This window comes from Dendrobates tinctorius, unplaced genomic scaffold (assembly GCF_039654945.1).
Source record: "Dendrobates tinctorius isolate UK_male_01 unplaced genomic scaffold, ASM3965494v1 ptg000102l, whole genome shotgun sequence".
Taxonomy (NCBI): Eukaryota; Metazoa; Chordata; class Amphibia; order Anura; family Dendrobatidae; genus Dendrobates; species Dendrobates tinctorius.
In genome coordinates this window covers 32,708,766-32,731,864 of record NW_027361770.1, presented here as the reverse complement: position 1 = coordinate 32,731,864, position 23,099 = coordinate 32,708,766, and the positions used below count along the sequence as shown (strand labels likewise).

Here is a 23,099-nt window from a genome sequence, read left to right as displayed (position 1 = left end):
ACGACCGCTCTCCTGAGAGCCGCGGTTCTCTCCACGCCGTCCTCCACCACTCTCTCCTAGCCCAACTCTCTCCGGGGGGCACGCAAACACCCTCGTTGGGGTCTGAAGAGGGCTCTCTTTGTGGCTGGCAGCGGGAGCAACAGCAAAACACGTCCTCCCCACAAGCGATCCAGACCACGCCCCCAGCAGGGTTCTGTTTTTTGTTACCATATATAGAGCGATCTCATAGTACTGCCTACCCTATTTTGCTGCTACATTTGGTTCATTCCATTACAGGTCTCTACGTATGGCAAGTGTCGGATGCAAAACTATTATATACTGAATGCACTTTTTTGTGTTAGTAATGAATGATATTTATTCTGTGCAACATTAAGTATTTTCCTCGTGAGGGTTTAAAAAGATGCAGCAAGCACTTTATTGATACCCAGAAAAAGGTTGTTGAGTGTACATATTATTTTTGGTGGCCACTACTCTGACATGTGGCAATATTCATACCTTGCTCTAATGAAGGTTTTATTGGGCGAGGCATTTAAGTGATGTATACCATACTTGATTATACCTATGCCATACCGTTGTGATAAAGGAGGCCTCTTCATTCAATACTGCACAGGTGCTCACCTGTGAGTATTTTTTATCATTGTCTACGTTGTTGTGGTTGGTTGTTTTTGTCACAAGGGTGATGTTTGTCTGTGGATCCTTTTAATATTCTCATTATAAGTTATATTTTATCCATTTGCTATTTTTGACTTATATTTTTGGATAATAAGTCCTGCTACATACAATCCAGCACTATAATATGCAACACACAGTGACAGACGCCCCAATAGACCAAGCCAACAAAAAGAGGCCAGACTGCATCCTGCAAAAAATGATATAAGTGCAAAAAATTAATGCATACAATGAGTACATTAAATGAGGTATTGGTTAATGATGTCCTATGCAAGCCTTATCTATGTGCATTTTTCCTACTAGGCAGCCAACCCCACCATGGTTTGTTAGGTGTGGGGTGGTTGTTTTTATCAGTAGTTTGCACCTGAGCTGCCCCTTGACTCTATTAGTGGAGGCCTGCTGCATCCTGCTCTATGTGCATTTGTCATCCATCAGATAGGGTTTTGGGAAGGCCATATCTTGTGGCGTGACTTTTTTTGAATTTTTTCTATTTTAGCTGTTTTTATATTAGTGTTAGGGACCTGCAAATTATGAGGAGCCTTGACGTGGCTTGCAGGCTATATCTATTTTGGCCAAAATATTAACCAATACCTCATTTAATGTACTCATTGTATGCATTAATTTTTTGCACTTATATCATTTTTTGCAGGATGCAGTCTGGCCTCTTTTTGTTGACTTGGTCTATTGGGGCGTCTGTCACTGTGTGTTGCATATTATAGTGCTGGAGCAGCCCGTCTGAGAATACTATGGCCGTCACTAACAAGTTGCAAGCCAGACACTTTGAATCACACTTACATGTGTGACTGACGTCCTATGCAAGCCTTATCTATGTGCATTTTTCCTACTAGGCAGCCAACCCCACCATGGTTTGTTAGGTGTGGGGTGGTTGTTTTTATCAGTAGTTTGCACCTGAGCTGCCCCTTGCCTCTATTAGTGGAGGCCAGCTGCATCCTGCTATATGTGCACTTGTCATCAGACAGGGTTCTGGTAAGGCCATATCTTGTGGTATGAGTTTTTTTGAATTTTTTCTATGTTAGGTGTTTTGATACTAGAATGCCAAAGGTCTGCAATGCTGTAATTGCTGCAAAGGGAGCATTCTTTGACGAAAGCAAAGTTTGAAGGAGAAAATTATTATTTCAAATAAAAATCTATTTTTCGAACCTTGTCAATGTCTGGACTAGATTTTAAATTCATTTGGCAACTCATTTGATTAATAAAAGTATGAGTTTTCATGGAAAACACAAAATTGTCTGGGTGACCCCAAACTTTTGAACGGTAGTGTACTTGAACTGGCACTGTCATAAGTCAGGTGACCAGAGCAATGTGTCATCAAAGAACATCTGACAATGTGCCTTTATAGTTACTTGACTGCTTCAGCCAATCACAGGCCTCAAATGAGCAGGGATCCATCCATGCCCTTGGTAACATTTTTTGAAATTTATCTGACAAACTCATTAACTAAATTTGCAGAAATTGGAGGTAATGTGGAAAATAAAATTACAAAAGTATATATAGATGTCTATAAAAAAAAGACTGATTTATTTAATTAACACAATGTTGTTGGCACGGTTACATTGAAAAAGATGGGCACTGATACTGAATCATCTACTGGTGACATGCGTGTCTGTAAAAGTGGAATATTAAGAAAAAAAACCACAAAAATTGAGCTTGGTTTGAGTATACATGCAGCACATAAACGCATGTTCACACAGGCCATGAAACATACAAAACCTACAAGAGAAAAAATGAGCAAAATCCCTGCTGTAACCAAATAAGTACAAAGCAAAAATGCATCTAAATAACACAGAGTTCTTATGAATTTGCAGCTGCATGTATACCAACTCAAACCAAGCTCAATTTTTGTGTTTTTTTTCTTTGTATTGTTGCATTCTGTGCAAGCTGGGGTGTGGCCTCCCTCTCCTGAGCTGGAAATTGTATTTAAAGGCTTCCCCTGACTGGTGTCCACTGGTTGGGCTCAGTCCTTTTGTCTGCCCTTATTCACACTGAGGTCAACTTTGACACATGATAAGGTTTTTAATATTAGACAGTGTAAGACCGCCCCGTCCACAGAGTCACCTTGTCGATGGCGGGACGGCTTTTATGCTATTTTTGATCAAAAACAGTATTACTAAGAACTCTGTTATTTAGATGCACTTTTGCTTTTTACTTATTTAGTTAAAGCAGGGTTTTTCTCATTTCGTCTCTTGAAGGTTTTAAAAGGGGAATACTGCAGGGCACAACCTGGCATTGTGGAGTACCACACTCATAGATGTAAGGGGGATACAAGCACCCCTTCTTACAGACTGGCATATCGTGGCCCCCACATAGCTTCTCCTTTCGGCCCCAGATGGAACATTTCCATATTGTAGGTACAATGGGCCACATCAAACAATTCAGCTGAGATATAACGTGCCAGGGAGTGAAGACCTTGATTTATAGAGTAAATATATTAGGCTTTGATAGAGAATTCTTTATATCTTGCAACTTCCATCTTGAATAAAGCTCCTTTTGCTAGAAGCAGCTACTCTTCTGTTCTTCATATTTATACATCATACGACGAGGTGCCCAGCGTTCCTCACAGTGACGGCGGACCATGCTTCAGCGTCCATGTGCACCGTTTGTGACAACACACTGGTGGTCATAAGATTAGGACACCGCTTCCGGTTACTTGTGTTCCAAGTCGGTCTGTTCTAAAGGACAGCGCTGTGCTACCTTTTGTTTGACACGGAGGCTTTTGGTTTTGCAGACACGGAAGGAGCTAGAAAAGCAGGAAAATAAGTAAAATGAGAGAAATGGTAGAAGACGCTTTCTCATACAACAGAACTATACAAAGATTTTGCGGGCTATCTGGCTTTGTGATACATCTGCACAACCCATTTGGGGCCTGCAGAATATTTAAGCCCCTCGACAGCTCAGCAAATTAAGGTTTTATTTAAAGAAGACAAATTTTTCCTTTGCATATATAATGCTTATTGACTATATGCTTTCTCGCTATGTATTTATTTCATATTACCTGGATACATCTATACATTTCCTATTATGGGAAGTTGGGTCACCTGATCTACAATATGACACACAGTCCAGTACATGTGCTAATGGGCACACAGCATATCGTCACCGGTGTCATCCATCCTGCCAACGCTAAGGCTCCTCCACACCCAGCGCCATCCTCCCTGACCCTCTGTAGGTCAGCAGCTAAAGATATCAGGGAAGACGAATATTACTGTGTTTGCTGCAGTGTGATTGTTTGCTATGTGCAGCAAAGACAACCATAGAGCAGTTCTAATTTGCATCATTCTGTTCTTATAAAATGAAAGATGGCATGGTGAAGGGCGTGATGTAATAGAAAACTGACTGAACAAAGAACTGAAGAGTAAACAAAGAACATGAAGGGTGAATAGCATATTGGCTTTCAAAAGCCATTATGCTATTCACACTTTATGTATTTCTCATTGACCTTGCTTTAGTGCAATTTAGTGCAACCTTTTTCTTTATTTGCTATGTGAGTTGTTTTTGGTATGCACTAGTTCAGACTAGTTCTTTGTTCAGTCAGTTTTCTATTACTTACTAATGTACCAGTTTTTCTGACTTGGACACCCCGCCCTTCACCGTGCTGTGATTTTAACTGCATCCAATCACACTTTGTTCTGACCTACCCATAAATATAGGCCTTAGGCTAGTTTCACACTAGCGTTTTGAGACGCAGCGCACGCTTGCCTTGAAGCTCCGCCCCTGCTGCGCCTCCTCCAGTCAGCTCCGCCTATGGGTGCAAGACGCTGCATGCGACCTGCGTACCCTATCTTTAGCATTGGGTACGCAGGCCATGCGCAGGTATGCTTTTGCCGGCGCATGCGTCCTTTTGACGGTGCGCCGACCTGCGCCAAACGCATCATGTTGCATTTTGGTGCGGCCGGAAAAGGATGCATGTGCCGGCAAAAGCATACCTGTGCACAGCCTGCGTCCCCAATGCTAAAGATAGGGTACGCAGGTCGCATGCAGCTTCATGCGCCCATAGGCGGAGCTGACCAGAGGAGGCGGAGCTTCACGGCAAGCGTGCGCTGTGCCTCAAAACGCTAGTGTGAAACTAGCCTTACCAAGACATTAGCCAGAGGCAAGTGTTCACACTAGGCAGTTAGGTCAGGGACCAATCCGATTCATGAGTTTATCTTGACGTTGGTGGATGGGCTCACAATTTTTGGCCTAATTTTGGGCTAAGCATCTCATGTGTTTTTTTGCAAATTTCAAAAGCCATTATGCTAGTCATACTTCATGAACTTCACAAACTTGCTTTAGCGCAATTTAGTGCAACTTTTTTCCATAACATATGACACACAGAGACTGCAGCGCTTTACAGACATCATCATCACTCACAATCTACATTCCCGTATGTCATTGGAGTGTGGGCGAAAAACCGATAACCCGGAGGAAACCCACACAAACACTAGGAGACCATACAAACTCCTTGCAGATGTTGTCCTAGGTGGCCAGATGGAGTCTAAATTGACACAGTCATCCTCATTACAGTGAATGAATCTGTCTGAGGTTTTGTCTGAACTGAGTTTTGATGAGATTTACACAGAATCCCCTATGTAAATGTTCAGCATAGAGAACAGGATAAATGTCAATCAAGCCTTATTCTGATTTTTGAAAGGCAGAATAAACAAATCAACAGTAGCTAAAGAATTTTTAATTTTGTTATGCTGTTCATCGGCATAAGTGTACACAGCTATATTCTTCGGGTCTGTACGACTACAGTAATACCAAATTTCTATTTTTTTTTTCTATTTTGCTTTTGTTATACTAAAAATTCATAATTTGAGAGCAATTTTTTTTACTTTTCTTTGGAAAAAGATGTATGATGGCTTGTTTTTTTGCAAGATGAGCTGAAGAAGTTTTCATTGCTACTATTCCAAAAGGTACATAGAATTTTGTAATAGCCCTGTATTCTAATTTTTGAGAAGCACAATAAGTTTAAAATAGCAATTCACTTTTTTTTATTACATGCATGCATGTATATAGAAAATATTCATTAAGTCAGCACAATTACAGCAATGTCACTTCGGTATAGTTTTTTTTTATTTTGGTTCCTTTTTTTCACCAAATAATTTACTAGGAAAAAAGCTGTTTATTCATCATCATATTCTGATAATTATAAGTTTTTTCATTTATCTGCTAAAAGAGCTGAATGAGGACCTGTCGTTTGCGGGATCAAATGACGTTTGCAATGTTAACATTTTTATTTAGATATAAAATGCAAACATAGGGTTGTTTCACTTTTTCTGCAGTGATTTGATGAGAAAATTAAGATTTTTGGTATGGTAAAATCTCTCTTTCTTGTAGCCTTCATTAGGGGACACAGGAACCATGGGTTAAGTCTGCTGGAACTAACAATATACCTTAACAAAAAAAAGTCACATCCTCCCCTACAGACTATGCCTTGCCTACAAGCCACAAGCTCCTCCATTAGTGAGAAAGCTGTAGGAGAAGCAAAAGAAAGAATGGAAAAAAAAAGTACAATAGCTATGAGAAAGACTTTACAGTACCAAAAATCTTAATTTCTCGGTCGCTTCATTGGAGGATGCAGGAAACATGGGATGTCCTAAATCTGTCTTTGGGGTGGGGATAACAAAAAAAAATCACTGTTCCGAAAGCAGGAAGGTAGGACAAGCTCTTTTTTAAGGTGAAACGCCAAAACCACCTTAGATATAAAAGACAGAAACGGTCTGTAAAATGGCAATGGTGTGAACGTGCGCTTACGCATTGCATATACCAACTTATGCTCCAGCTCATTTCTTTTGTTTTTGAAAAATATGTTACATGGCAATCATAAATTTTACATAAAAAAAACCATCAAGCTTTACAACCATTACCGTTGGTGCTTAGAAAGCAGCTAAGCGCACAGCAAAACAACAGCAGACTGCCATTATTCTATAGGGTTTGGCCACTTACAAGATGAGGTGACTCACTTTATGTTAAATTTCTTATTTAAAAGGTGTTGTCCAGACTTGGGGTGACAGCCTACTTGTGAATCCTCACAGCTTGCACAGTGCGCCTTGTCATGGTTCTCAAAAGCCGGGAGCAGGGGTCATGTGACCACAAGTATGTGTTTTGCATATTTCCGGCTGCATTCCATCCAGCCTCAGTCAATATACTTGTATTCAGGGAGGCCACGCACAAGGGCAGAGCAAAGTATCGTAGCGTGCATGTGCTAACACTCTTTGACGTTCTCCGCGCATGCGCATTACAGAGAAGGAGGAGTGCGATGCCAAGGACACTGTGTGGATGACAAAGAATCCGTTATCCACCCAAAGCAAGAAAAGAGGAGGCGCCAGATGAAGAACAGTGACACTCATCGGACAGAACCGCCCTCTGCGAGTGTAATAACAGCTGTCATTTGCTTTATGGAGAGCGCACTGGGGACAGCTGCCCCATAGGGGCTACAGGTGCTGGCTGTACCTTATTTGGGAAATCCTGGTGACAGGTTCCCTTTAAGGGACCTGTTTTCAGTGGATTCTCTGAGGCGAGCCATCCGTGGAATCCATTCTGCACTTACATGTGTCTTGTGACAGAACAGCATATTTCTAGGTGCAGCATGTTTAAAGGTCTCATGAGGAATATACTTTAACCCCGACAGCATTATGGAAAACGTGCCCAAAGAACGTAGGTACTTACACTGGCGAGTCCCCGCTTGCTGCGTATTACTAGCACTGCTCTCAAATGAGGAATGAAAGTTGTGAATGGTTTCCTGCAGAATCTGTCTTTCTCGACACTTGAGGAAGAGGAAAAAAAAAACAACCAGAGTAGTTATCAGCCGAACTGAGCGCTCACCAACAACACACAAGCACCGGCATCACTTGCAAAGAAAGGTTACAAGAATGACTTCAGTCACTACGGCCCTTGGAGACTCGCTTCCCACACTCATTTGGTCTGGCTCCATAAAGGAATGGAGCAATACTGAGACTTGTCATTGGAGCCAGAATAAACCTGCATGATATTTGCATATGACCTCAGTGTGTGCTGTCCTACTTGTAATAGGGTGTAGTCTTTCCACAATAATACGAGAACCAGATTCGTACCATGTGCCACTTTCTGGGCTGCCTGCTGTGGTTTTGGTAATCTCTAGCTGCTCAAACAACGATTTTATGAATAAAGAGCTTGTAAACCTGCAGCCATGTAGTCCTCCATACTCCTGGGGTCTGTGTAGCCCAGCCCCCACCACTGATTGGCAGCTTTCTGCCTATGCACTGTGTAAACAGAAAGCTGCTAATCAGTGGTGTTGGTGGGGTTATACAGAGCTCCGCATCCAGAGAACTGCTAGATCTGCAGCGAATAGAACGGTTTTGTTTTTTTAATCAAATCTGCAGCTAATAACCCAGTAAGTGACATACTGCTGGAATCAGGGTCTCAGTTCCTACATCATGCTGACTCAGATGGAGGAGAAAAACCCAGGTGACAGATTCCTTTTAAACTGTCCAGTAATGTTTCCTCCACATTCCATTCTCACCATTTTCAGGAGAATACTGACCTTTCCTGCATTGAGTTCAGAAATGGCTGCTAAAATCTGTTGTCTGGAGCCATCTGTTTCTATTCCCAATTCCTTCAGGTCACCATCAGTCAGCGTGAGAAAAGCTTCCATGTCCACCTATGGAGACATCACAAATCCCATCAATGTATAATGAATTTCTCCTCTTTCAAAAGGAAAGGGATGAGGAAGAATCACACACATTTCCTAAAGTTATCAAACCTCATGCAATAACACAGGATTCATACACTACATCCAATAGTGAGCCAGACATGCACGGGGAAAGGTCCTGATCCTAAGCTGGATCTGTCGGAGGAATATGGGAGTCGCAGCTACACGGCCCGATTAGCCAAGCACTGGCATGCCTGGAAGGCTGTACACACTTGGCACTGATCACTGCACACAATGCAGCCCCTTACCAGGTTTTCTTAGCAGACTGGAAGGAAGAGTAGACAGACACATACCCCGCAGGAAGAGAGTAAAAAGGAAAGGTAAGAAGGATAAAGAGTGGAACCGAATATTTATCAACAGCATTACAATTAAAATGAAGTCTTACTATATATACACAATTATTTCAAAATGATTTATTATTACCCATCACTACATATGTGGGTTTGGTTGTTAAATCTTTAGCTAGATACATGAGGTACATGGCACTTTCTTCTACCAGAGCAATCTTCATACATTGCACACACAGGCTTAGGCATTAATGCTCTTTTATAATCAACCCTGGAGTCTAATATCTTACTTCTTGTTTGTCAAAAATGAGCTGATATTCCTCCAGTGATAACTTCTTCAGGATGGCAGAGAGTTCATCTGCAAATAGAAAAAAAACAATAGCGGCATATCATCAGGAAGAGGATACCGGTATTGGGTTTGATGCGCATTATAAAATGAATTAACTTCAGCAAAATCTCGGTGTGTTTAAGTCCAGAGACCAAAGGAAAAAATGCTGGCACTACCATTACACCCAGCTACAATGAAAAAATAGGATCAAGCAAAAAACATCCAGATTATAATAGCCATGTCTAATAGCCTTGTAAAAGATCATGAAAAGTCAGAGGAGAGACAGAAGCAGCAATTTCAGGAAAACGCACTTTATTTTGGACACAAGATTGCAGGCAGAAACATCAGTGAAATGAACAACAGTTGTTTCGCGCAAGCACATGCTTCTTCAGGCTCACACAGAGTACAGAGACCAAGATGTTCATGGATGGATGTTCTGTAATGGCAGAATTATGTACCTTCGTCAGTGATGGTCCCGCTGCTGGAGCCCCCGCTGCTCTTTGAGTGTTTATGAGACGAGGAAGATGATACAGATGACTCGGCTAGACGCCCTTTTGGCGTGGGTGATGGTGTAGGTGTCAGAGTAGGAGACGTGCTCTTAGAGGTAGAGGAAGTGCCGGATGGAGGACGCTTCACAATTTCAATTTTCTAAGGTAAATGAATAGAAGAGGGAAATCTAAGTAATTAGGGCACATAAGAAGACAAGAGGCATGTCTGGGTCAGTGAGCGTAGTCACCTTGGGTACATGACCATTGCTTGTAGGGAGGACAACTGGCTGCTCTGGGACAGCAGATCCGCTGGTGGGGTTCACTGGACTCTGTGCTGCAGTCTCTTTCTGCTTTGATAAAGAGGCCGCTTTTCGTCTTTGAGCTGCTATCTGTGACAAGACGCTATCTGCGCTTCCTCCTTACAAAAGAATAAATAGGATTATACATACGAGATATTACTGGCCATTACACTGAAGCCCTGCAAACCTAGTAAACCAAGGTTACCCAGTAAAAACGGGTTGTGTGCTCATGGAATTTGGCATTTTATATGCAGAAAGAATAATGAGAAAACAACATGTGGATCATTCAGTCATTGTCAATCAGTAATTTAGAGGACTTTGCGCAATATGATTTATTAAATGGTTGCAATCCTGTTTATGATGAAGATTGTTTGTAAAAGTTTACCAGTAAAACATTTCCTTAACCAGTTCCAGACTATTCTGTGTTACTGGTTGCTTCCGTGTAAGGAATGCACAGGTTTGTCCAGCAGGGCTTTCCTGCGTTTTGGACCAGCACTGGCATACGTTTTACACCATGGAGGAGACGGTTTAGGAACGCTTCTGCATTTCCGATTTTGCTTCTAACCGGGGCGAAGTTTATCGAGGAAACACAGCTTAATACAGGCTGCAAACCATGCACTGCAGAGGGGATATTGGTGTGCAAGACCCGCAGCCATCACATGATTATAGAGGCTAGATGCAGATTACCGAACAGACAGAGATGGTAAGAAGCCATATCTGCCTTTCCTACGAGAAGTCTGCTCTCTCCTGTCGCTGCAGCTATTCAGAAATGGTTAAACTACATATAAGGTTGAAGAGAACACAAATGTCTGCATATTTTTATTCCAAATACAGCACTACTCTAATCCAATCAACCTATCTGGCATTAATAATCATTTTTATTTTTAGAGCGCCAACATATTCCACAGCACTTTACAATTTTCGAGGGGACTAGTACAGATCAAAAAGACATTGCAGAATAAGCATAAGTTAGATATCAAAAGGAGTGAGAGCCCTGCTCAGAAGCTTACAATCTATGAGGAAATAGAGGGGACACGAAGTATTGTACGGTACACACATAATATACTAACTAGGGTATGCACATAGCGCTACACGAACCGGTCATCAGGGAGTATATGTACACTACAGACATGGAGGGCTATTAAGTGCATGAAGGTGTGAACAGGTGCTTCGGGGGTCTAGCCAAGTCATAATTTTAGGCACAGCTATAAAGGAAGAAAGTCATTCTCCAAAATCTATACTGGACAATTAGACCATTATATAGGGGATTTTGCCCCTATAAAAAAAATGATACCAGCACTGTACCTGTTGGTGGTACATTTCCTGAGAAAAATACTTTTAATTCACATACAAACAAGGAAGACTCTGTGCACTCTTGGCGTGACATCATTACACATGTTCAGGGCCTCCCATTGCTTCTGAATGACAGCACTCATTTCCCAGAGTGAGCACTGTCTGCCCACGTGTGCGCATGAGAACAGTCAAGAGCAAGCATGCATACAGTGTATGTGGGTGCATTCTCCGCTCTGGCTCTTCTCTGCAGAGAACGCCCACTACGCTAGGACAAATGGAAGCAGTGGAGAACGCACCCACCCACACCCCATGGGCTCTAGTAAGACTACTGCCAACTAAAATTAGGAGAAACAGTATAAAAGTAGGGTCATCTTTTCCACCACCACTTTCAAACCTTGTTCAGACCAGGTGTCTCAATATCTCTTGGACCAAAGTATCACAAAGAAAATCGAGAAAGCTTCCTCTAATCAATCCATAGGCTTGTCCTCCAGGTAGCTGCACATCATGCAGACATGTGGATCTGGACGATCGTTTTTGTGTTCTTGTCTTTCCTCCTCTCTCCCCCTTCCCTTTCCCTTCTATGTAGCTTCTTTAGTCAACATGGTTTTTTGATTATGTATTATGTTTGTTTATAACTGCTAGAAATTTTCAATAAAAATACTTTATTTAAAAGACACGTGGATCTGCCAGGAAGGACTCACAAGATTTATGCCTTATATGGCCATCATTTTTGTAATAGATATACCATATATACTTGATTCAAACAACCAAAAAAATAAAGAAAAGAAGCCGACCATAACATTCAATCAGTGAATAATTTATTATTTATTAATAGTAGTAAAATACAGGAACTTCGACATGCTGCCTTCGTCAGGGGGTGCCGAAACGTGCGTTGGGGAGGACGCCATTCAGGAGAGAAAGAGATCCACAGTACTTTAGTAAGTAGTCCTTCCATCCACAATTGGACATATAACTATACTCCCACACCTTGGTCTCTTCTCTCTCCCTTATATATATTATCTATCTGTGCCTGCACTTTCCTTGACAATAATATGAATATAATAGCACTTGATTATATGTAGATTACAGGTACTGATTACTTTTGTTTTTGATTTTTTCAAGATTTTGCATGAAGCACTTTATTATTAAGATGTATTCTCTTCAGATATCCTGCGTTTTTTACTTTTCTTGTATTAATTTATGATATGCACATATATTGAATAAATTGAATAGCGTGTTTGGCACGGTACCTGTGGCCTGATATTAATATTTTTGGCCAGACCTTTTGGTATCCTGATTGTGTGTCCTTGTTTTTTAGGTTTTTAACATTATTGTGTGTACACATTGATTTGTCAGATTTGTTGCTGTATTTTACTACTATTAATAAAAAATATTAAATTATTCACTGATTGGAAGTTTTGGTCGGCTTCTTTTCTTTATTCTTGGTTGTTTCAATCTGGGATATTTTGACTGTCCTCTTAGCCACAACAGTCCTGCTCCTACAGGTGGAGGTCTCACAACCTGTGTTATTTTGATACTCATCAGCACTTATATATACTGGCACCCCACCATTGTGAGCATTCTTTTATTGTGTTTCTCTTCATATATACTCGAGTATAAGCCAAGTTTTTCAGCACATTTTTTTGTGCTGAAAACACCCCCCCTCCCCCCAGCTTATACTCGAGTGAGGGTCAAGAGCATGGAGGGAGAGCGGCAGCGGGAGAGCAGCGGCTCACAGGAGATAGGAGTCGGCTACTGTGGCTAAATCCTGTGCACACTGCTAAAGAGAAATGAATATTCACTGCACCTGCAGTGAATATTCATTCTCTGCAATAGTGAGCATAGTGTCAGCCGCAGCAGCCGGCTTCCTGCAGAGGCCGGGCGATCACGGGTACCTACTACTTAAGAGAAAGTAGGAATTAGTCCTACCGGTAATGGTGTTTCCAGGAGTCCATCATGACAGCACCACCAGGAGGTTGTCCTTCTTATCCTTGACAGGGTCAGGAACACAGAAGAGGTTAAATAGCTCCTCCCCGCTAACTCTCTTCAGTGATTTTCTAAGTACCACACCAGGATGGATGCAACGTGATTTTATTGAACTTCCTACTTCACATGTTTACATCACATATCAGACTGGAAATTCAAGGGAGGGTATATAAAGGGTGCTGTCATTATGGAGTCCTGGAAATATCATTACCGGTAGGACTAATTCCTACTTTCCAGGACGTCCCTCCTCACAGCACCATCAGGAGAATTAGCAAATTACTCCAATTAGGGTGGGACTACAGCCTGGAGGACTTTCCTCCCAAAGACCGTCTGATGATTTGCCATAACATCTAATTTGTAATGTTTACAAAAGGTATTAAATTTAGACCAGGTTGCGGCCCTGCAGATCTGGTCCATGGATGCTCCCGCACTCTCTGCCCATGAGGCAGAAACGGCTCTCAGTGAGTGGGCCTTAAGGTTTTCTGGTGGAGCTTTCCCTGCCGATACATATGCTGCGCTGATAGTTGCTTTCAACCATCTGGCCAGGGTAGCTTTTGACGCATTCTTCCCTTTGTTTTTGCCTGTCATTTGGACAAAGAGATTAGAATCCACTCTCCAGTCTTCTGTGAGTTTTAGGTATTGAAGAACAGTTCTTTTAATGTCCAAAAGGTGGAGAGAGCGTTCCTATTTGTTGCTGTAATTCTGACAGAACGTAGGCAAAACAATCTCTTGATTCCTATGGAAATCGGAAACCACTTTGGGAAGAAAGGCTGGATTTAATTTTAAGACAATGCAGTCCTCTGAAAATCTTTAAATATGGATGCTCTATGGACAGGGCCTGGATCTCCCCTATGCATCTCGGAGTAGTTATTGCTACGAGAAAGAGGGTCTTGAACGTTACTGACCTCAGGAGGGCCTGCTCTAGTGGTTCATATGGATCCTTGCGTAGTTCATTTAGAACTAAGCTGAGATCTCAGGGTGGTATTGAGCTATGGATTGTGGGTCTCATACGCTGTGTGGCTTTTATGAACCTCACCACCCAGGGATGATTGGCGGAGTGGATAATCAAAATATGATCCTGGGCTGACACCTGTACTTTTAGCGTATTAGGCCTCAGTCCTCTGTCAAAGCCTGCTTGGAGGAAGTCGAGAATGTGGGGAATATTAGAACCCTGGGTGATGGATACTGATACTGTACATTGAGAACAGAACTTCTTCCAGATTTTCCAATATATGGCTGAGGTTACCGGTTTCCTACTTTTTTTGCATAGTAGATAGCACTAGTTCGGATAGCCCTTTTGACTTTAGGATCTCCGCCTCAGGATCCATGCTGATAGCTGTAGCATCTCTGGCCTCTGATGTACTAGAGGTCCCTGGGTTAGTAGGTCCGGCCTTGCTGGTAGAAGTATTGGACCTTCCAGCGCCATCCATCTTAGCAGGGAAAACTAGCTCCTTTTGGGCCAGTAAGGGACAATCAAGATTACCAATGCTCTGCTTTCTTGGATCTTCCTTAACACTCGTGGTATAAGAGCAAGTGGTGGAAAGGCGTAAGCGAGATCCATTTTCCAGTTCTGTGCCAGTTGTCTCCTGGATTTAGAGAAAAAAAAAAAAAATTCTTGTTTTTGAGTTCCTCCTTGAGGCAAATAAGTGGACCTCTGGTGTCCCCCAGTGCCGGGATAACTGTATGAAAACTTGTTTGTTTAGTGACCATTCTCAAGGGGTAGACCTTCTCTCTGCTTAGAAAGTCCGCCACCTGGTTCTTTGATCCTTTCAGGTGAACTGCCGTAACTGATTTTATAGTCTACTCTGCCCAGAAGATTGTGTAAGCTAGGTCCTGCAGGTGACGGTGTCTGGGCCCCCCCTTGATGTTGAAGGAAGGCAACTATAGTTGAACTATAGTTGACTTGTCTGAGAAGATCTTGACATTCTGACATTCTTACCCTCAGTTTTCCCTGGCATGTGTTTAGGGCCTCCCAGACTGCCCTGAGCTCTCTGTAATTTGAGGACCGGTTGCGTATTGATGGGCCCCATGTTCCCTGAAGGTAACTTCCCTCCATGTGAGCCCCCCAACCTCGAAGACTTGCGTCGGTAGTGATGTTTATATACTGCCATGTTTGTGTCTAGTGATGATTCTTTGCCGTCCCAAGCGGCTAAGACCTCTCGTTGCAAGGACTTGAATGGAACTGGCTCCACTGAACGCTGGAAATTCACGAAATCATGAGACCCAGAACTCTCATGGCCTTCCTTATGAAGACGTACTTCCATCTTTGGACCTTTTGGATCTCCTGTATGACTGTCTGCTGTTTGTGCAGTGGAAGGAAGGAGCAATCTTGTTTCGAGTTCAGGATGACTCAGAGAAACACTTTTTCTCTTTCTAGCTTGAGACTTGATTTCTTCCAGTTTATTAACCATCCTAATCTCTGTAGGATTGACACGGTGGTTGTAAGGTCTCTCTCCATCTGTTGTGGAGAGTCTGCCACCAGCAGCAAGACGTCCAAGTATGGAACGATGAGAATATTTTTTTTTCCCTTAGGTAGGCCATGACCTCCGCCATAAGTTTGTGAAGACTCGGGGAGCGGAGGCGAGTCCAAAGGGTAGGCAGCGAAACTGGTAATGATACACCTTCCCGTGGTCTTTTATTGCAAACCTGAGGAATCTCTGGTATGATGTATGAATGGGTATGTGGTAGCAAGCACTCTAAAGTGCTCATCATTGATCTCTCCTTAATTAATGGCATGACTGCTTTTAGAGATTCCATTTTAAATCTCGTGTAGGTCACCCACCGATTTAGTGGCTTCAGGTTTATTATAGTTTGATATTCTCCTCCTGTGTTTTTTTTATTATGGAGAATAAGGTTGAATAGTGACTCTGAAATCATTGAGCATGGAGTACCCGGGTTACAGCCCCTACCTCCAATAGCTCCTGTATGTTCTTTAAAAGCCTTTGGTGGGTTACCTGAGACTGGGTTTGGGTTACGCAGTATCTTCCGGGAGGTCGCTCGGTGAATTCGTTCTTGTACCCCTCTGTGATGGTATTCAGGATCCACCGGTTTTAGGTAATGTCCTGCCAATTCTCTTGGAAGAAAAGGAGTCTCCCTCCTACCTTCCTGGTGTCATTGTCTGCTAGGTCTTGTTCTTTGATCTTGGGGGGGAACTTTTCCCCCTTTTGGGTAGCTCCACCTGCCAGACTTCCCTTTCCCTTTATAATCCTGCCTGGGATGGGAGTGGGTCCTCCGAAAGGATGGCATTTTCTTAGGCCTTTCCTCCGGAAAGCCTTTCTTTTTGTCGGAGGCTTTCTCAAGTAATTCATCCAATACGGGCCCAAATACATGAAGGCCTGAGAACGGTATGGAGCACAATTTGCTCTTCGACTCGGTATCTCCTGACCAGGACCTCAGCCACAGCGCTCATCTTGCGGTGTTAGACAGGGCATTTATCCCTTGCTGCGAATCGGACTGACTCCGCTGAGGCATCCGCCATGAAGTCGGTTGCCATTTTCAAAAGAGGTAATGATTTTAGAATCTCTTCTCTGGGGGTTTTTTCCTGATCTGATCCTCTAGCTCGCCCACCCATACGCTCATTGATCTGGCTACCGAGGTGGCTGCTATGTTAGCCTTCATAATGGCTGCCGATGATTCCCAGGCTTTCTTGAGGAGGTCCTCTGATCTCTCCCGGATGAATCTTCAAAGGGGATAGCCGTCTTCTTTGATACCCTGGCTACAGGTATATCGATTTTTGGGCCTGTCTCCCACACCTTGGTCTCCTCCGGATCAAAAGGATGGCAGTATTTGAAGTATCTTGGGACTACTAGCTTTTTCCCTGCTTCTTCCCACTCTTCCTATATCATTGCCGTTATGTGTTTGTTAACAGGAAATATTCTATTACTTCGGGCTCTCAGCCCCCGAACATCTCATCCTGGGTTGCTTGTGGCTCCATAGAATCTTCTACGTTCATCGTGTTCCTGACTGCCTGTAAGAGCGTGTTAGAGTTGTTAGATGAAAAGAGGTATCTCTTCCTTTCTTCCAGAATTCCTGCCGAAGAAAATTCCCAGGAGTCTGGGTTGAAGTAGTCCGACACCTCTCCTTCCGAACTCTGTTCTGATTCCCATCTAGGCCTCTTAGGCTGCAGGGTCTGTGATGGTACGAGTGCTGCGACCGTAGTCTGTACCTCTTTTCGAATCACAGATTTTATATTATCCAAGAGAGAGGACTGCTCCTGTTTCAGGAGTCTCGATATGCAGCCTTCACATGGTTTCTTTGTATGTCCCGATGGGAATCTGGCTGAGCATAGGGGGCACTTATTAGGCTTCCGTTTAGCAGCCGAGGTGGATTACCTAGGTGCTTCTTTGGCCTGCAAAACATGTAAAGGAAAGAGGCTCCTGTATGTCTGCATATGGAGACCTGTAAGGGACCCTACTACCCCTTTACTCACATGGTCCAGGGCTGGCTCTAGGGACTGGACGTCTGGACAGATTACAGTTTCCATCTTTACTGAGTCAGGTGTGCTGTCAGTCTGTGTGTCTTTAAATAGTCCGCCTTATCCGGCTTCAAGACATCTGACTCGTCCTCCTTCCGAGCCCAGCTGCTGTTTATCATGATGTGGCTGGCCATTCTGTGCACGCCCCTCTTGGAACGTGCGCCGATCCGTCTGGCTCAGTCCCCGTCTCTCCCGATGCCCCCCATGCTCGGTGCGCCGGAATTCAATAGACGCTGGCCTCGGTGGATTCTTCCACACTAAAGGCCGCATCTCCCTGGGCGCCGCCGTGTTTTCCAGGCCCCACCGCTGGAAGTCGTCATCGGCGCGCCTCCTAAAGACGCGGCGCGCTGGAAGTCAGGGGCACGAGGCACTGGCTGCCCCGCATCCGGAACAGCAGCTGCTGCACAGAGCCCTCTTGGGGGGATGCAGCTCGACCACCGGAGCTCCTGCTCCACCGGGTCCCGACGCCGCGAAGGTCGCCGGTTCAACAGGTACTTCCATGCACCTCTGCGCTCCTCTGCATCTGTCCCTGATAGGGACAGGAAAAACACTGAAGGGTGTTAGCGGGGACGGGCTATTTAGCCTCTTCTGTGTTCCTGTCCCTATCAAGGATAAGAAGGACAACCTTCTGGTGGTGCTGTCAGGAGGGACGTTCTGGAAATAAATATTCACCTCTCTCCACTCCCATGGGAGTGGAAAGAAGTGAATATTCATTTATCTTAAGTAGCGCGCACACGTTACCACTCGGTGGCTGCGGCTGACTATGCGCACTACATAATAGCAATGAATACTCACTGCCCTTCATGCACATAGTCCCAGCATGGAGAGCAGTGAGTATTCCGGCAGCTGTGCTCTGCTTGTAAGCAGCGCATGGCGTCCATGCCATACCCTGCTTACAAGCATAAAGCAGCTGCTGGCACCGGAACAAGACCCTGTGAGGGAGCGCAGGAAGGTAAGTAGGACAGTTTATTTTTTTAGGTTTTTTTAATGGGGACCATGCATACAAGGTTAGGGATGGGGGCCAAATCTTAGAAGGATAGGGATGAGGGGGCCATGCATACAAGGATAGGGATGAGGAGTCATACAGACCAGGATAGGGATGAGGAGCCATGCAGACAAGGATGGGGAACCATACATACAAGGATCGGGATGAGCAGCCATGCATACAAGGATAGGGTTGAGGAGCCATGCATACCAGAATAGGGGTGAGAGGGCCATGCATACCAGAATAGGGATGAGGAAGCCATGCATACCAGAATAGGGATGAGGGGGGCCATGCATACCAGAATAGGGATGAGAGGGCCATGCAGACCAGGATAGGGATGAGGAGCCATGCATCTCAGAATAGGGATGACGAGGCCATGCATACCAGGAAGGGGATGAGAGGGCCATGCAGACCAGGATGGAAATAAGGAGTCATGCATAGCCAGATAAGGATGAGGAGCTATGCGTACCAGGATAGGGATGAGGGGACAATGCATACCCTGCTTATACTTGAGTCAGTAAGTTTTCACAGTTGTTCAGGTAAATTAGGTGCCTGCTATGATAGGTAACCGAGGAGGATAACGAGGAATAGACTAGGCAACCAGATAACCAGAGAGGTTGGTAACTAGCGGATTGCAGACCCCTAAACTGACAACACAACTAGAATTATCCGTGGGACGTACCTACGATGCCCTAGACGCCTCGGCACAGCCACAGAATTAACTAAGCCTAAAGAGAGAAATGGGAAAGCTAAACTGCCTCGGAGTAGAACCCCAAAGGAATATATAGCCCCAGAACATATATTGCCGGTGAGACAAGATGAAGCACAAAACACAGACAGAGAATAGAGTAAGCAAATGATGGGGCCCAAACTGTCTAGATAGAACAGGACAGACAAGGATACTGTCTGCAATCACGCAAAAAACCCTAAGAAAAATCCAACACGTCTGATATGCAAAAATACTGAGGCCACGGGACCTCTCCCCCACTAAATCAGAACTCTGGTGTGAACTGGTTACTAAAAAGATTAACATACGATGTGGCATATGGAACAGGGTCCAGCACAGGTCCTAACAGGGAACCAGGCTGAACTAACACCAGCTAAGCAAAAATCAGACACAAGCAAAAATGGATCCAATGCAAAAAAAGATTCAAGAAGACAAATAACTTATTTGAAAGACGCAGGACGGAGCAGGAGACAAGCAGACTTCAAAATATGCTCAGGAAGCAAACCAAATCACCGGCAAGAGCTGAGGGAAGGTTGTTCACTTAAATCTCCCCAGTCTGTAACACCTGACCTCCAATCATCCTGCTCAGGTGATTGACTTCTATCAGCTAGACCAGCTCCATTACCAGCGGCAACCACCAGAGTGAGCCCAAACTCAGAAGCCAGGTTAAAAGTGTTCACAACAGGTGCCTAAGCTTATACGGAATACTTTTTTTTGCTCACTATGTAAAAGTTGCGCAAGCACGGAGCTTCTCAAGAGGTATCTGTCCCTTTTCTGCGAGGGTGTTTTTGGCATAACATGGATGCTAAAATTCGACCAAGTGTAGCTGGCAATGCAAAAAATTGAAACTTAACACTTTTTGCTGTATTGTATATTGCATCAACCAATTAACCTGAATAACTATAGACAAGAAATTGTGATACAGCTCAATCAAAAATGATGAAACGTTACATTTTTAGCATTTAAAAAATAAAAAAAGATGACTTAAAGGGAGCCAACAGCATGAGGCTGCAAAGCACCTAAATACCTTTACAGAAATTCCGCTGTTTGATGATTTTCCTATGATAAAAAAATTAAATATTACCTTTGCCTATTCACGGTCCTCCGACTCCTACCGCACCCACTCTACCTTGCTTGACATCTGGCTCACTACAGCTAGCGGTAGCATCACATGCGGACAGGGTTTGCCTTTTACACAAACTTCTAATGCCCAATGTAAAACAGCTGACAACATAACCGGCTATGTGGTATGTACACCCCTCCTTACCTGTAGTACTGTTAGCACCACCAGAAGAATGCGGGGAATGGTTAAAGTTGCCTGAATTTGAAGGTGAAGCGGGGCTTCTTGGCAAGGAAGGAAATTTGACTGTTCTTGGCGCTCTGCTAACTGAAGTCTGAACAGAACACAGAATCATATTGAAAAGAACAAACATTTGGACAAAGCCCCTAAAACATTTGATCTTGTATCAATTAATAACTTTTTCTTTAATATTATTTAGGACAGTAATAAGGGTTTGTTACTTGTGAAGTTTAAAATTAAAAGGAGGAAATTTCAGCAATTTATCTCACCAAGACAATTAAAAAAACATACCGTATTTTTTGGATTATAAGACGCACCTTTTTTCCCAAAATTTGGGGGGGAAATGGGGGTGCGTCTTATAATGTGGATATACCTTACCGGCCGCAGGGTCCCAGGGTTGCTGCTGGAGGCGGCAAGAGGGGCATGTTGCTGCAGGCCGCAGACTGGGATGAGGGAGTGTTTCGATGTGCGCCGCTGCAGGTGAAAATGGCTGCGGTGCTCTGTGGTGCTCCACCGGCATTTTGTGAAAGCCCGGAGCACCCCGCATATTCATTACTGCAATGCAGTGGCCACCGGGAAAATGGCAGCCGGGGGCGGCGCATGCTCAGATTGAGATCTCGGCGACAAGATCTCGGCACCTGAGATCTTGTTACCAAGATCTCGGCACCTGAGATCTTGTTGCCAAGATCTCAATCTGAGCATGCTCTGCCCCGGCTGCCATGTTTCTGGAGGCCACCGCACGCAGTAATTCATATGCGGGGGTTCTGGGCTTTCACAAAGTGTTGGCGGCGCCCCCCCAGCACCATAGAGAACCGCAGCCATTTTTACCCGCAGCGGCGCAAATGCCTGCGGCCTGCAGCAACACGCCACTCTTGCCTCCTCCAGCAGCAACCCTGGGACCCTGCTTCAACGCAGCCACCACCCCCGGTAAGCAATAAGACGCATTTATTATAAGAGGCACTACCATTTTATTCAAAAAAGTTTTTTTTTCCTATTTTTCTCCTCAAAATTAGGGGTGCATCTTATAATCCGGTGCGTTTTATAATCCACAAAATTTGGTATGTTAAACAGGTTTGTTTATGATGGGACATCTATGGGTGATGGATGCCATTATATAGCATTCGTATAGAAAGAACACCGTGAGCACAACTCAAGATGGTGCTAAGGTTAGGTTCCCAAACCATTAAAGCAACAAATATAAACCTTGCACTCAACTTATTGTGTACTACAATAAACCTCCTTGCAAATACCTTTAAGTTGAGTGCTAGGTTTATATTTGCTATTGTATAGCATTCATCCCATGCATCTGGTGAAAAGTTTCATCAAGAGCCTTTGATTATATAATCCAGTACTTCTTACGGGCATTAAATGCCCTACTTGAGGATCTGTCACCACATTTGTTTATGGAAAAAATAAAGAGCAAAAAACATAAAGTGAACACAGCCATAGCTACAACTCTGTGAAAGGAACTAGCTTTTCTTATGCAAGGAAGCTGTACAGCTTGGAGGAAACAATTGGGTATTGGACTATTGCTTCATTAACTTATCACTTTGTGTGTGTCCTCAACTTACAATATCAGAGTTTCCACTGCTGTTACAGCTGGGTTTTGACAGCCTTGCCATTGAAGCTCGAGTCTGCTCCAGTTTCCCATCCTTACTGATCCTGGACCGATCAGAATTCCACAACTCAAAGTTTGATGGAGGCAAGAAGGGAGGTATCACAGCCTTTAGCTTGTCATTGGGGAGTTTAGCAAAGGGAGCACCATTCTTTAGCTGTAGGACAGAAAGAACATTTGAAGAATTTTACTTTCTAATTTTTGCTAGAAAAGGTTTACTAATGCTTGTTATATAGGACTACAACATTACCATATTTTAGAATCCATGTTACAGTCACATCATCAGGGCCTCCTATGGTTCTACTGAGATTAACTATGGCACCCAAAAAATAGTAAAGGGAGCGTATCATCAAAAAATTAGCTATTGTTTAAATAAGGTATTAAAAAAACATTTTCCTTTTACAAAAACAACAACACAATAGCAGATGACTATTTTTCTTTAGACACAGTCTTCCTGTTCTTTCAGAAAGAGTTTTCAGCAGACCCCATATTATCAGAGTCAGGACTGCACTGACAGGTAACATCTCTATGCACAGCTGATCGCACAGGATCCAGCATTCACAATATGTGATGTCACAGCTGACCCTGCTCCCCCTCCCATAGGTTGATCAGATACTTCATTACAATAGATAGAGTCAAGGTCTGACCATTGTGGCTGTGTACACGTTGTTTCCTGAAATAAGAGGAAGTTGGTTTTTAAAATCGCCAAAGAGGTCAGTGTGAAAACTGCAAGATTTCTATTTTTAAAGGAAATCTGTCACCTCCTGGTCGCTTTTAAGCTATTACTATGGGCATACAGGTAATAGAATTGTTAAAATAGTTCTACATGTATGCCTTATATCTTCAGTTTAGTTGTTGAGAAATTGAGTTTTAATCTGCTATGTAAATGATTTCTTCCAGGCTCCAGGGCGTGCAGTGCTTGTAAGAAATCTTTGCCTCCTGTCTTCATTGGCTA

At 43.5% G+C, this 23,099-nt stretch overlaps 1 protein-coding gene across 1 annotated transcript in view; it reads right to left on the bottom strand.

The window, feature by feature from the left end:
• Window positions 1-2,181: 2,181 nt before the first annotated feature.
• Window positions 2,182-23,099, bottom strand: part of ANKS6 (ankyrin repeat and sterile alpha motif domain containing 6) — a 98,327-nt gene continuing 77,409 nt past the window's right edge. Inside the window, exons 9-16 of the mRNA XM_073587790.1 lie at window positions 22,101-22,301; window positions 20,497-20,623; window positions 9,714-9,883; window positions 9,436-9,625; window positions 8,940-9,007; window positions 8,195-8,311; window positions 7,342-7,438; window positions 2,182-3,427 (exon numbers count right to left, since the gene is read on the bottom strand). Of these exons, the coding sequence (XP_073443891.1) occupies window positions 3,378-3,427; window positions 7,342-7,438; window positions 8,195-8,311; window positions 8,940-9,007; window positions 9,436-9,625; window positions 9,714-9,883; window positions 20,497-20,623; window positions 22,101-22,301 (1,020 nt within the window). The 3' untranslated portion in view covers window positions 2,182-3,377. The remainder of the gene's footprint in view (window positions 3,428-7,341; window positions 7,439-8,194; window positions 8,312-8,939; window positions 9,008-9,435; window positions 9,626-9,713; window positions 9,884-20,496; window positions 20,624-22,100; window positions 22,302-23,099) is intronic.